The sequence below is a fragment of the Salmo trutta genome, chromosome 37 (genome assembly GCF_901001165.1).
Source record: "Salmo trutta chromosome 37, fSalTru1.1, whole genome shotgun sequence".
NCBI lineage: Eukaryota > Metazoa > Chordata > Actinopteri > Salmoniformes > Salmonidae > Salmo > Salmo trutta.
The window spans coordinates 23350672-23364489 of record NC_042993.1 but is presented as its reverse complement, the minus strand read 5'-3'; the positions used below and the strand labels follow the sequence as shown (position 1 = coordinate 23364489).

The following is a 13818-nucleotide window of genomic DNA, read 5'->3' as shown; positions in this document are numbered from 1 at the left end:
ACAGTACATACTGGATATGCAAGCACATGAGACTGTATTTAATATAACACAAGTTGGTGAATAGTGAGGGTCAGTATCATAGAAATCCTATTAAATTACTATTATTATTACAATTCCTAATTCTATGACCTTTAATTTCAGACAATCACCTGGGATGATGCCCTCAGGATCGAAGGGGTCAAAGGGGTTGTCCATGAACTTTCCAGTGGCCGTGGCTTGGTCCATGCCCAGTCTGTTCTCCACAATGATGGTGTAGAGGCCGTTGTTCAGGTGGGTGGGCTTGTTGAGAAATAGACAACCGTGCTTCACAGAGCCGTCGTCCGAGTCGGGAATGAACTGTGTGTAGGCGTAGAGGCCCTCGGTCAGGTCGGAGCCGTTGAAAAGCCAGCGGATGGTTGGCTCAGGGTTCCCGTCCACCTTAAAGGGGACACACCAGTGGTGCTGTTGCTCGGCGTTGTGCAGGAATATGATTTTGGCTGGAACTGGATGGGAGACATAAGATGTGGTCCGTTAGGATGTGTAAATGGGTAAGGAGACAAGGTGAAACAAAGGCTATTTCTGAATTCAGAAGATTGGTCAACCTACCGTACAGTGAGCAATACCCTCAAAATCTTTTACAATAAATGTGAGTAAATTATTGAACATGATATTAGAGTGAGATCACACTTAGCTGAAATAATTATACACAAAGCCATAACCCTAGTTATCTACACATAAATTATTTATTTGTGCTGAATTTTCAGTTTACCACATCCAACCTGTTTCAGACATAAAGCCATTGGTTGGTCAATAGAAGGTTCAGCCTCATCCAAGTGACCTATAGGTTCCTCCTATGCGTTTCCATGAATCAATGTTCTCCATCTACACTGTCAACCTGTTGACCTGGTATGAATAATGAATCCAGGTTTTGTTAGGGCCCCTAACCACAAGAGCTACCTGGAAGCACACAGCTGACAAGAAGCTACAGGAAATGGCTTCTTTAGATCGAAGACTATGCTGATGCAGAGAGACCCCTCACTCTGACAATTTCCACCGACCATTCCACTGCTTTTAACCTATGACCCTACTGCAGAAAATGCTGTGCTAAGGGGATAGCGAGGCATTTGTCTCTTTTGTATAGATTATCTCTGAAAAGGGATGCTGAAGACAGTCATGGACAGCAAAAATTAGCACATTTAGCACAATTAGCACAACCCATCAGGTTTGATTTAATGTGCCCAATTTCTTTATAGTGGGTTAGAAAAGAGCACAATATACGTTTTGTTGAACTCTGTCTGAAATCAAAGACTAAATTATAGTTAAACGTTCAACGTTTTCTTCGTAGATTAGATTTGTTTGATTGATTCTTGCTATCGATTTCTAGGGTGTAGTCTATATTTTCATTTTGAAAAACCTTTTCCCAAACAAGTTTATTTTATATATATTACTGAACAGATGCTGCCTCCGCAGCACCAATCGCCTGGATCCCAGGAAGTGGTCAGACCAGCCACTCAGCAGAGCAGAGCCCTGGCTGTAAACACCCTGCTGATCGGGGAGCTAATTAAGGGTAATTAAAGGCTAGCGGTTAACGAGTGTCCATCCACCAGGGGGACTGATGTTGATAGATTAGCCCGCGCTAACGCACTTACAGGCTGCCAATCACTCTGGACGAATACTGTGTTCCGGAGTGGGAGGGGGAAGTCCATTAGCCGGGGCTCTTATCGAATCTTACCACGCTTATCAGCCCATTTTCCTCCTTACATTCATTAACTGTCCCTCGATGCTCATGCATTTGGCTGCAGCTCTTTTTGGGCTTTATTTTCCAATGAGTGTCACTGAGTTGGTGAAATGATATTGTTTGGACAATATTTTCTGTAATGTATTGCTAATGCATTGACGCACTCTCTCTGTGGGACCACAGTTTGCTGCAATTCAGATATTTTTCAGTAGAAATGCTGGGCTAAGGCAAAACCACAGTCTCTGACAGTATAATGTATCTTCTATAATCAGATGTCTGTTTTGTTCTGTCATCTGTTTGAGGTCTTTGTCTTTGAATGGTTGATAAATGAGAAAAATGGGACAATAAAAATAATGCATCACTAATGTAACGTTACAGTGATGTATTACTAATGCAGTGGCTATCCGTCATTCAGGGCAGGTGGGGCAGAGCCACCAGTTTTGAGCCCCACCTGTTTAACAAAAATATATACATATACAGTACCAGTCGAAAGTTTGGACACACCTACTCATTCAAGGGTTTTTCTTTATTTTTACAATTTTCTACATTGTAGAATAATAGTGAAGACATCAAAACTATGAAATAACACTGATATGACCAAAAAAGTGTTCAACAAATATACAAAATATATTTTAGATTTGAGATTCTTCAAAGTAGCCATCCTTTGTTTGGATGACAGCTTTGCACACTCTTGGCATTCTCTCAACCAGCTTCACCTGGAATGCTTTCCCAACAGTTTTGAAGGAATTCACATATATGCTGAGCACTTGTTGGCTGCTTTTCCTTCAATCTGCGGCCCTACTCATCCCAAACCATCTCAATTGGATTGAGGTTGGGTGATTGTGGAGGCCAGGTCATCTGATGCAGAACTCCATCCCTCTCCTTGGTCAAATAGCCCTTACACAACCTGGAGGTGTTTTTTTTTTATCATTGTCCTGTTGAAAAACAAGTAATAATCCCACTAAGCGCAAACCAGATGGGAAGGTGTATCACTGCAGAATGGTGTGGAAGCCATGCTGGTTAAGTATGCCTTGAATTCTCAGTAAATCAAAGACAGTGTCACCAGCAAAGCACCCCCACACCATTACACCTCCTCATCAATGCTTAATGGTGGGAACCACACATGAGGAGATCATCTGTTCACCGTATTCTGCATCTCACAAAGACACGGAGGTTGGAACCAAAAATCTCAAATTTGGACAGATTTCCACCAGTCTATTGTCCATTGCTCGTGTTTCTTGGCCAATGCAAGTCTCTTCTTCTTATTGGTGTCCTTTAGTAGCAGTTGCTTTGCAGCAGTTCGACCATGAAGGCCTGATTCACAACATCTCCTCTGAACAGTTGATGTTGAGATGTGTCTGTTTCTTGAGCTCTGTGAAGCATTTATGTGGGCTGCAATTTCTGAGGTTGGTAACTCTAATGAAATTATCATCTGCAGCAGAGGTAACTCTGGGTCTTCCTTTCCTGTGGCGGTCCTCATGATAGCCAGTTTCATCATAGCGCTTGATGGTTGAAGTTCTTGAAATTTTGCTTCAATATATACACATAATTTTCCTACCTCATGATGCCATCTATTTTGTGAAGTGCACCAGTCCCTCCTGCAGCAAAGCACCACCACAACATGATGCTGCCACCCCCGTGCTTCACGGTTGGGGTGGTGTTCTTCGGCTTGCAAGCCTCCCCCTTTTTCCTCCAAACATAACAATGGTCATTATGGCCAAACAGTTCTAATTTTGTTTCATCAGACCAGATGACATTTCTCCAAAAAGTACGATCTTTGTCCCCAAGTGCAGTTGCAAACCGTAGTCTGACATTTTTATGGTGGTTTTGGAGCAGTGGCTTCTTCCTTGCTGAGCGGCCTTTCAGGTTATGTCAAGATAGGACTCATTTTACTGTGGATATAGATACTTTTGTACTCGTTTCCTCCAACATCTTCACAAGGTCCTTGGCTGTTATTCTGGGATTGATTTGCACTTTTCGCACCAAAGTACGTTCATCTCAAGGAGACAGAACGCGTCTCCTTCCTGAGCGGTATGACGGCTGCGTGGTCCCATGGTGTTTATATTTGCGTACTATTGTTTGTACAGATGATGGTGGTACCTTCAGGTGTTTGGAAATTGCTCCCAAGGATGAACCAGACTTGTGGAGGTCTACAATGTTTTTTGGAGGTCTTGGCTAATTTCTTTTGATTTTCCCATGATGTCAAGCAAAGAGGCACTGAGTTTGAAGGTAGGCCTTGAAATACATCCACAGGTACACCTCTAATTGACTCAAATGATGTAAATTAGCCTATCAGAAGCTTCTAAAGCCATGACATAATTTTCTCAAATTTTCCAAGCTATTTAAAGGCACAGTCAACTTAGTATATGTAATATTCTGACCCACTGGAATTGTGATACAGTGAAGTATAAGTGAAATAGTCTGTCTGTCAACAATTGTTGGAAAAATTACTGGTGTCTTGCACAAAGTAGATATCCTAACCGACTTGCCAAACTATAGTTTGTTAACAAGAAATTTGTGGAGTGGGTGAAAAAATGAGTTTTAATGACTATATATATATATATATATATATATATATATATATATATATATATATACAAATAGGTGTAAATTGCAAGCCGAAGAACACCATCCCATTAAAACTCATTTTTCACCCACTCCACAAATTTCTTGTTAACAAAATATAGTCTTGGCAATTCGGTTAGGACATCTACTTTGTGCATGACACAAGTAATTTTTCCAACAAGGCCCTTCTATATATATATATATATATATATATATATATATATATACACTGCTCAAAAAAATAAAGGGAACACTTAAACAACACAATGTAATTCCAAGTCAATCACACTTCTGTGAAATCAAACTGTCCAGTTAGGAAGCAACACTGATTGACAATAAATTTCACATGCTGTTGTGCAAATGGAATAGACAACAGGTGGAAATTATAGGCAATCAGCAAGACACCCCCAATAAAGGAGTGGTTCTGCAGGTGGGGACCACAGGCCACTTCTCAGTTCCTATGCTTCCTGGCTGATGTTTTGGTCACTTTTTTGAATGCTGGCGGTGCTTTCACTCTAGTGGTAGCATGAGACGGAGTCTACAACCCACACAAGTGTCTCAGGTAGTGCAGCTCATCCAGGATGGCACATCAATGCGAGCTGTGGCAAGAAGGTTTGCTGTGTCTGTCAGCGTAGTGTCCAGAGCATGGAGGCGCACCCAGGAGACAGGCCAGTACATCAGGAGACGTGGAGGAGGCCGTAGGAGGGCAACAACCCAGCAGCAGGACCGCTACCTCCGCCTTTGTGCAAGGAGGAGCAGGAGGAGCACTGCCAGAGCCCTGCAAAATGACCTCCAGCAGGCCCCAAATGTGCATGCGTCTGCTCAAACGGTCAGAAACAGACTCCATGAGGATGGTATGAGGGCCCGACATCCACAGGTGGGGGTTGTGCTTACAGCCCAACACCGTGCAGGACGTTTGGCATTTGCCAGAGAACACCAAGATTGGAAAATTTGCCACTGGCGCCCTGTGCTCTTCACAGATGAAAGCAGGTTCACACTGAGCACGTGACAGACGTGACAGAGTCTGGAGACGCCGTGGAGAACGTTCTGCTGCCTGCAACATCCTCCAGCATGACCGGTTTGGCGGTGGGTCAGTCATGGTGTGGGGGTGGCATTTCTTTGAGGGGCCGCACAGCCCTCCATGTGCTCGCCAGAGGTAGCCTGACTGCCATTAGGTACCGAGATGAGATCCTCAGACCCCTTGTGAGACCATATGCTGGTGCGGTTGGCCCTGGGTTCCTCCTAATGCAAGACAATGCTAGACCTCATGTGGCTGGAGTGTGTCAGCAGTTCCTGCAAGAGGAAGGCATTGATGCTATGGACTGGCCCGCCCGTTCCCCAGACCTGAATCCAATTGAGCACATCTGGGACATCATGTCTCGCTCCATTCACCAACACCACGTTGCACCACAGGCTGTCCAGGAGTTGGCAGATGCTTTAGTCCAGGTCTGGGAGGAGATCCCTCAGGAGACCATCCGTCACCTCATCAGGAGCATGCCCAGGCGTTGTAGGGAGGTCATACAGGCACGTGGAGGCCACACACACTACTGAGCCTCATTTTGACTTGTTTTAAGGACATTACATCAAAGTTGGATCAGCCTGTAGTGTGGTTTACACTTTAATTTTGAGTGTGACTCCAAATCCAGACCTCCATGGGTTGATAAATTGGATTTCCATTGATTATTTTTGTGTGATTTTGTTGTCAGCACATTCAACTATGTAAAGAAAAAAGTATTTAATAAGATTATTTCTTTCATTCAGATCTAGGATGTGTTGTTTAAGTGTTCCCTTTATTTTTTTGAGCAGTATATATATATACACACAGTGCATTCAGAAAGTATTCAGACCCCTTTACTTTTTTCCACATTTTGTTATGTTACAGCCTTATTGTAAAATTGATTAAATTAATGTTTTTCCTCATCAATCTACACACAATACATCATAATGACAAAACCAAAACAGGTTTTTAGAAAAACAAAAATACCTTATTTACATAAGTATTCAGACCCTTTGCTATGAGTCTCGAAATTTAGCTCAGGTGCATCCTGTTTCCATTGATCATCCTTGAGATGTTTCTACAACTTGATTGGAGTCCACCTGTGGTAAATTCAATTGATTGGACATAATTTAGAAAGGCACACACCTGTCTATATAAGGTCCCACAGTTGACAGTGCATGTCAGAGCAAAAACCAAGCCACGAGGTCAAAGGAATTGTCCTTAGAGGTCCAAGACAGGATTTTGTCGAGGCATAGATCTGCGGAGGAGTACCAAAAACATTTCTGCAGCATTGAAGGTCCACAAGAACACAGTGGCATCCATCATTCTTAAATGGAAGAAGTTTGGAACCTCTAAGACTCTTCCTAGAGCTGGCCGCCCGGCCAAACTGAGCAATCAGTGGAAAAGGGCCTTGGTCAGGGAGGTGACCAAAAACCTGATGATCACTCTGACAGAGCTCCAGAGTTCCTCTGTGGAGATGGGAGAAACTTCCAGAAGGACAACCATCTCTGTAGCACTCCACCAATCAGGCCTTTATGGTAGAGAGTGGCCAGATGAAAGCCACTCCTCAGTAGAATGCAGGGCTGCCCGCTTGGAGTTTGCCAAGAGGCACCAAAAGGACTCTGACAATGAGAAACAAGATTCTGATGTTACCAAGATTGAACTCTTTGGCTTGAAATCCAAGCGTCTCGTCTGGAAGAAACCTGGCACCATCCCTACGGTGAAGCATGGTGGTGGCAGCATCATGCTGTGGGGATGTTTTTCAGTGGCAGGGACTGGGAGACTAGTCAGGATCAAGGGAAAGATGAACAGAGCAAAGTACAGAAAGGCTGTTCCAGAGTGCTCAGGACTTCAGACTGGGACAAAGGTTCACCTTCCAACAGGACAACGACTCTAAGCACACAGCCAAGACAATGCAGGAGTGGCTTCGGGACAAGTCTCTGAATGTCCTTGAGTAACCCAGCCAGAGCCCAGACTTGAACCCAATCAATCATCTCTGTAGACCTGAAAAAAGCTGTGCAGCAATACTACCCATCCAACCTGACAGAGCTTGAGAGGATCTGCAGAGAGGAATGGGAGAAACTCCCCAAATACAGGTGTGTCAAGCTTGTAGCGTCATACCCAAGAAGACTCGAGGCTGTAATCCAAGAGTCACGTCTTGCCTGCGGCTATGGAACCCTGACCTGTTCACCGGACGTGCTACCTGTCCCAGACCTGCTGTCCCAGACCTGCTGGAACCCTGACCTGTTCACCGGACGTGCTACCTGTCCCAGACCTGCTGTCCCAGACCTGCTGGAACCCTGACCTGTTCACCGGACGTGCTACCTGTCCCAGACCTGCTGTTTTCAACTCTCTAGAGACAGCAGGAGCGGTAGAGATACTCTCAAAGATCGGCTATGAAAAAGCCAACTGACACTTACTCTTGAGTTGCTGACTTGTTGCACCCTTGAAAACTACTATGATTATTATTATTTGACCATGCTGGTCATTTATGAACATTTGAACATCTTGGCCATGTGCTGTTATAATCTCCACCCGGCACAGCCAGAAGAGGACTGGCCACCCCTCATAGCCTGGTTCCTCTCTAGGTTTCTTCCTAGGTTTTGGCCATTCTAGGGAGTTTTTCCTAGCCACCGTGCTTCTACACCTGTATTGCTTGCTGTTTGGGGTTTTAGGCTGGGATTCTGTACAGCACTTTGAGATATCAGCTGATGTAAGAAGGGCTATATAAATACATTTGATTTGATTTGATTTGTAATCGCTGCCAAAGGTGCTTCAACAATGTACTGAGTAAAGGGTCTGAATACTTGTAAATGTGATATTTCAGTTATTTTTGTTTTATAAATGTGCAAAAATGTAAAACTGTTTTTGCTCTGTCATTATGGGGTATTATGGGGAGGCATGTAGCCTAGTGGTTAGAGCGTTGGACTACTGACCGAAACGTTGCTAGATTGAATCCCTGAGCTGACAAGGTAAGAATCTGTCGTTCTACCCCTGAACAAGGCAGTTAACCCACTATTCCTACGCCGTCATTGTAAATAAGAATTTGTTCTTAACTGACTTGCCTAGTTAAATAAAGGTTAAATAAAATAAATAAAATACTGTGTGTAGATTGATGAGGAGTTTTACACTAAGGCTGTAACGTAACAAAATGTGGAAAAAGTAAAGGTGTCTGAATACTTTCCGAATGCACTGTATACGTATATATATATATGCCCCGTTTATGTATCCTACTGTTCTGAACTGTTGTACAGAGAGAATACTCTAAGAACTACCCATGTTCTGAATTCTGTCGCTGTACATTTCAAAAGTGCTGAACAAATAGTTATATTGACAACGCCCATCTTAGCTGGCGTGTTAATGTCTTAATCGAAATTACGGATTGCCTCTTATCCGCTCGTCGTTCCCTTATGCTATAGTTTGTACATCTCAATTGTCAGTAGAAACCACATTAGTTTAAGCAAGTCAGCCATAACAGCTATGGTTTTAAAAAGTCAGTAAATGAGGCTGAATGAATTGTTTTGCTGCCAGACAAGGCTCTGCTGATAGCCAGGTGTAGTGGTGTAAGGATTCACTCCATTGTGCTGAAAAGAAAATTCTGCTGTTTGGACCGAAGACAGTTTGTTGGTACCGTTTGTCACCGTTATAGTGAATGTAATGTATTGTTTACTTTTGTGTTGTGTAGTGGCTTTGCTGGTATGCTTAAAAAAAATACAAAAATACTAATTTGCTCTACCAAGATTTACATACTAAAATTGCCACTGTACTAATGTATTATTGAGTGACAGCTGATAATAATAATCAAAACGAAAGACCTGTGGCATGTTAAAGCAAAGTGACAAGGTGGGCTTATTTTTTGCCACAATTATTAATACTAAGTATTTCATTCTGGGGGGAAAATCTCTGGCTATACACATTGCTACGAGAGGAAAATTGACACCATTTTTCTCTACCTCTCCTGCTTTCATTGCAGTATGACAGCTCTCACTGAGTCTTTCAGCTTTCAACACCCTGACGGCTTTAATAGGTCATTGGCACTTACATTCAATGTCCAACGTCACTTTCTCTTCCCCAGGCCCGGCCCGGTTCTCTGCCTCACAGGTCAAGTTGTGCAGGTTGTCTTCTGAGGACATATTCCACAGCTGCAGCTCCAGCTTCAAAGTGGAGCCCCAGAACCTCTCCTGCAGATGGAACAACACGCAGAGGACAACAGGGGTTTACAACAATCATGGAGACATCTGAGATGCAAGGAGAGTCTGAAGGATTATGACAATGTACACAATAAGGAAACCGAAATACACCATAATACTGTTTTATTTTTAGTTCTGAATATTTCCTTCAAATGTGACCCTGATCATGTTACTAGAGTTGTCTTTTAAAGATGTTAGACATATTAAAGGGAAGAAAAAGTGCATTGTGCAATATCTCAGAAACAAGTACTGATCTAGCTGGTTTTCCCCAATCAGTATGTCCAGATGACATCATCACTCAGTACCTGTACAGTATAGCGAGACAGCAGTTTATTTGTGCGCCACCTCACTACAGGCATGGGCTCTCCTGTCACCTGACACAAAAATGTCAGGTTGCCCCCCTCCTGGACCTTGGTGATGGCATGGACAATGGCGACATTCGGTACAGCTGCAAAACAATGACCAAGAATGGGTTGGAAAATCTATGGTCTGGACTGGGGTACTTAATATTGATAATGGCGTTTAGTAGTAATCCTATCAGCAATGCCACTAATGCAATTAAGTCTAATAAAGCCTTGTCAGACTACTTCTACTATTCATGCATATATTACTTAGTAATAATAAAGTAAAAACATATTTTTCTATCTCTGAACTGAGTAAAAATCTATCAATTCAACTCACTGCAATTCTCCATCAGTAAGGAGTCCAACCGTCGGGCATGGCCATTGGAGAGGCAGTGTAGCGGTTGCTTGTCAAGGTCACTGTGGTCATTAAGCTGCCATTGCTGCAGCCAATGGATATCACAGGAGCACTCAAGGGGGTTGTCCCTCAAAACCCTGAAAGGGAACACAGAGAAAATCGGTCTGTTAAGTCCGAAAGTTTTCTCTCAATTGTATAACCTTCTTCTTCTTTCTAAAGGACTATACAAAGTATTCAAGGTCATTATTATCAAAGACGCACACTGCAAATAGAACATTCTAGAATTTAAGGAAGAGGGGAGTGAATAGAGAGTAAAAACTCAACATAGAAAATAATTTATCAGTGAAATATGTGTTGAAAATTATCTGCAATCAGTTCCAAAACAGAGTGAAAGGGGTCTATGTTGCTCATACAAAGCGACCATCTTTGAGTTGATATTTCAGTCACAGGTTGACTAGTTGAAGAGAGTACAGAAGTGATGTTCTGAGTGGTTTTTACTCACAGGTTGAGCAGGGGAAGAAAATGGAACACCTTCCAACTGATATGCTCCAGGGAGTTAGATGCCAGGTTTCTGTGTGATACAATAAGGCAACAACATCCATTCAACAGGACATTTAGCATATAAATAGCAAAAAATTAAAATACAGTATTATACAATTTGTTGTTGAGCCTATGATTCCCCCCCTCTTTTCACCCATGTTGAGTTTTGCATAAGAATGGCCTGTGCATGGCAAACAGCTCAATATTTAAAACAATTACCAGTAAAAAGGGACCATTTTGTTTATGCACTGTTTCCATATGCTCGTCTTTAGGTGTCCAGCGTGTCAAGAGTCCTCCCATTCACGCACAAACAATCAGCAGTCATACAGCCTTGCTGTTTGGTATGTTTACACATGTATTTGTTATATCTATTCAAATGAGTTTTTCTGTTCTACCGTGTGTCTGACACCTGTTGTTTTCTCAAACGCTGCCATAATGAGGACAAAAATCAGAGTCTGTAATATACTCTTTTGTGTTATCTATAATCATTTTTGGGATGAAGTAAATAAACATTCATCTGGAGAGATGGTTTTGTAAAATACATGTTTTTATGTTGTTGAAATAAATCATACTGAACGAATCCCAAGATATGATCACTCAGTGCAGAACAATGCGGACCTGCTTAGAACTACTCTCTGGGTGGACACATTGGTGCCTCCAAATGTACTCTGCTTAATTACCCAGGCAAGTCTTTTACATCAAATTTACTCTGCTTAATTACCCAGGCAAGTCTTTTACATCAAATTGACTCTGCTTAATTACTCAGGCAAGTCTTTTACATCAAATGTGCTCTGCTTAATTACCCAGGCTAGTCTTTTACATCAAATGTGCTCTGCTTAATTACCCAGGCAAGTCGTTTACATCAAATGTACTCTGCTTAATTACCCAGGCAAGTCGTTTACATCAAATGTACTCTGCTTAATTACCCAGGCAAGTATTTTACATCAAATGTACTCTGCTTAATTACCCAGGCAAGTCTTTTACATCAAGTGCTACATTCAAACATCATTGGCACACCTCTCGCTGTTGTCTCACTGTTCTGTACATTAGGTGATTAGCCCAAACACTTCTCTGAGACGGTGGTCATTATGCATGGCCATCGAACACTACTAGAGTGCTCGAGTTATATTAGCCTGATGATGCTGCTTGTACTTGTATTAGGAGAAAGGAGAACAGATTTTACTATATCAAATATTGTGTATTAGGAGTATGAGGTTAATTAATTTGATAAAAAAGCTTAAATATTGCGGGCGATTGGCAGATGTAGCTTTCATAGACCTACTGTACATTCAGATGTGCTGCACTTTATTGTAAATCACAAGAAAATGTGGATTTCTGAGGCATATCACTGCTTAGATATGTTATCCCCTATGTATCCCTAGTGTATCTTTTTAAACGTGCTGCAGATCACCATGACTGCTCTGAAATGCTTCTGTGCTGGCAGAGGGTGTAAATAAAACCTCTCAGAAGACGACAGCAGACCACACTGGGGAGGTACCTCATGCAACCGATACATATTCACTCTGGCAGGGCCAATGGGGGCCAGCAGGGGTTCAATTATTTGTTTTCCTTGCTCCCAAAAGTTCATGTCAGATGGGTTAGCCATTGGGGCTTATCTATTACCAGCTCAATTCCTCCCGGGCCACAGGGGAAGGGAGGATGGCCGGGAATGGCAGCTGCTCCTCGCTGTGCTCACGTACAGCATCTTCATTTATAAACTGGTTGGTTCGAGCTGTGAATGCTGATTGGCTGACAGCCGTGGTATATCAGACCGTATACCATGGGTATGACAAAACATGTTTTTTTACTGCTCTAGTTACGTTGGTAAGCAGTTTATAATAGCAATAAGGCACCTCGGGGGTTTGTGATATATGGCCAATATACCACTCCGCGTTGCGTATTGCATAAGAACAACCCTTAGCCGTGGTATATTGGCCATATACCACACCACCTAAATATCTTAAGGAACAAGGAAGGGGTGGAGGAGAAAATATCCTGGTATGTCTTGAAAAATTGCCCCCCAAGTACAGTATCAGAGCCCCTCCCATGTTCTCACCCATTTTGAGTGGTGCTCCCAATCTAAGAGACACATCTGTTACACCCCACAACCCCCGTCTTCGAAATATTGATTAAGCGATAATGGACCCTTAGTGGAGTGTATTTATTATGCAGCAGTTGTCGATAATCCACCAAAGTGAGCGAGTAAATGGTGACTGGTGGAAGTCTTCTCCGATTTCACCAGAACCCCCCCCCACCATCCCTGAACCCCATTCAGTACCCTTCCCTCTACACCCCCTCCTCCTCCCAAACCGCCAGTCTTTCAGATAAACAACATCGGACATGTCACACATGTTTAGTAAGATGATGAGGACAAGATGGTGGAGACAAGGGTCAGCTACTGATGGAGGGATGATTGGCATGGATACTGGCAGTATTGGGGAAGCTACTCTGAAAATATAGTTTACCAAGCTACCAATTACCTCACACTGTAAGAAGTTAAGCTACACTAAAGCTACCGTCAAGAAAAACATAGTTTGTTTAACTAAAGTTACTTTGAAAAAGTAGTTCACTTCATCCAAACTACTTTGTGTGAAAATTAACATATCTAAATCTGAAATGTCATAGTGTCACGTCCTGACCAGTATAAGGGGTTATTTGTTATTGTAGTTTGGTCAGGACGTGGCAGGTGGTGTTTGTTTAGAGTGTTTCGGGGTTTGTTGGGCTATGTTCTTTGTTAGTCTATTTCTATGTTAGTTCTAGTATGTCTATTTCTATGTGATGTTTATTGGGTGGACCTTCAATTGGAAGCAGCTGCTCCTCCCTCCACTGCTTGGTCCATTTGTGGTGGGTAGTTCTGTCACGGTTGTCGTATGGATTGGACCAAAACGCAGCGGGAATATGTATACTCATCTAATTTTTATTTTGAAGAAGGAGAAACAACTAAATACGTATACAAAAAAAAAGAACAAACGAACCTAAACAGTCCCGTCAGGTGCAACAAACACTAAACAAGGAACAACTACCCACAAATCCCATAGAAAAACACCCCTCTTATATAGGACCTTCAATTAGAAGCAACGAGGAGCAGCTGCTTCAAATTGAAGGTCCAC

The 13818-nt window shown here is 42.6% G+C and overlaps 1 protein-coding gene across 1 annotated transcript in view; it reads right to left on the bottom strand.

Annotated features, from left to right (window-relative positions):
• The window catches only part of LOC115176899 (high affinity nerve growth factor receptor-like), a 30151-nt gene that overhangs the window by 7299 nt on the left and 9034 nt on the right, over positions 1–13818 (bottom strand). The window contains exons 4-8 of the mRNA XM_029737261.1: positions 10671–10739; positions 10151–10305; positions 9775–9917; positions 9322–9460; positions 150–482 (exon numbers count right to left, since the gene is read on the bottom strand). Coding sequence (XP_029593121.1) covers positions 150–482; positions 9322–9460; positions 9775–9917; positions 10151–10305; positions 10671–10739 — 839 coding nt within the window. The remainder of the gene's footprint in view (positions 1–149; positions 483–9321; positions 9461–9774; positions 9918–10150; positions 10306–10670; positions 10740–13818) is intronic.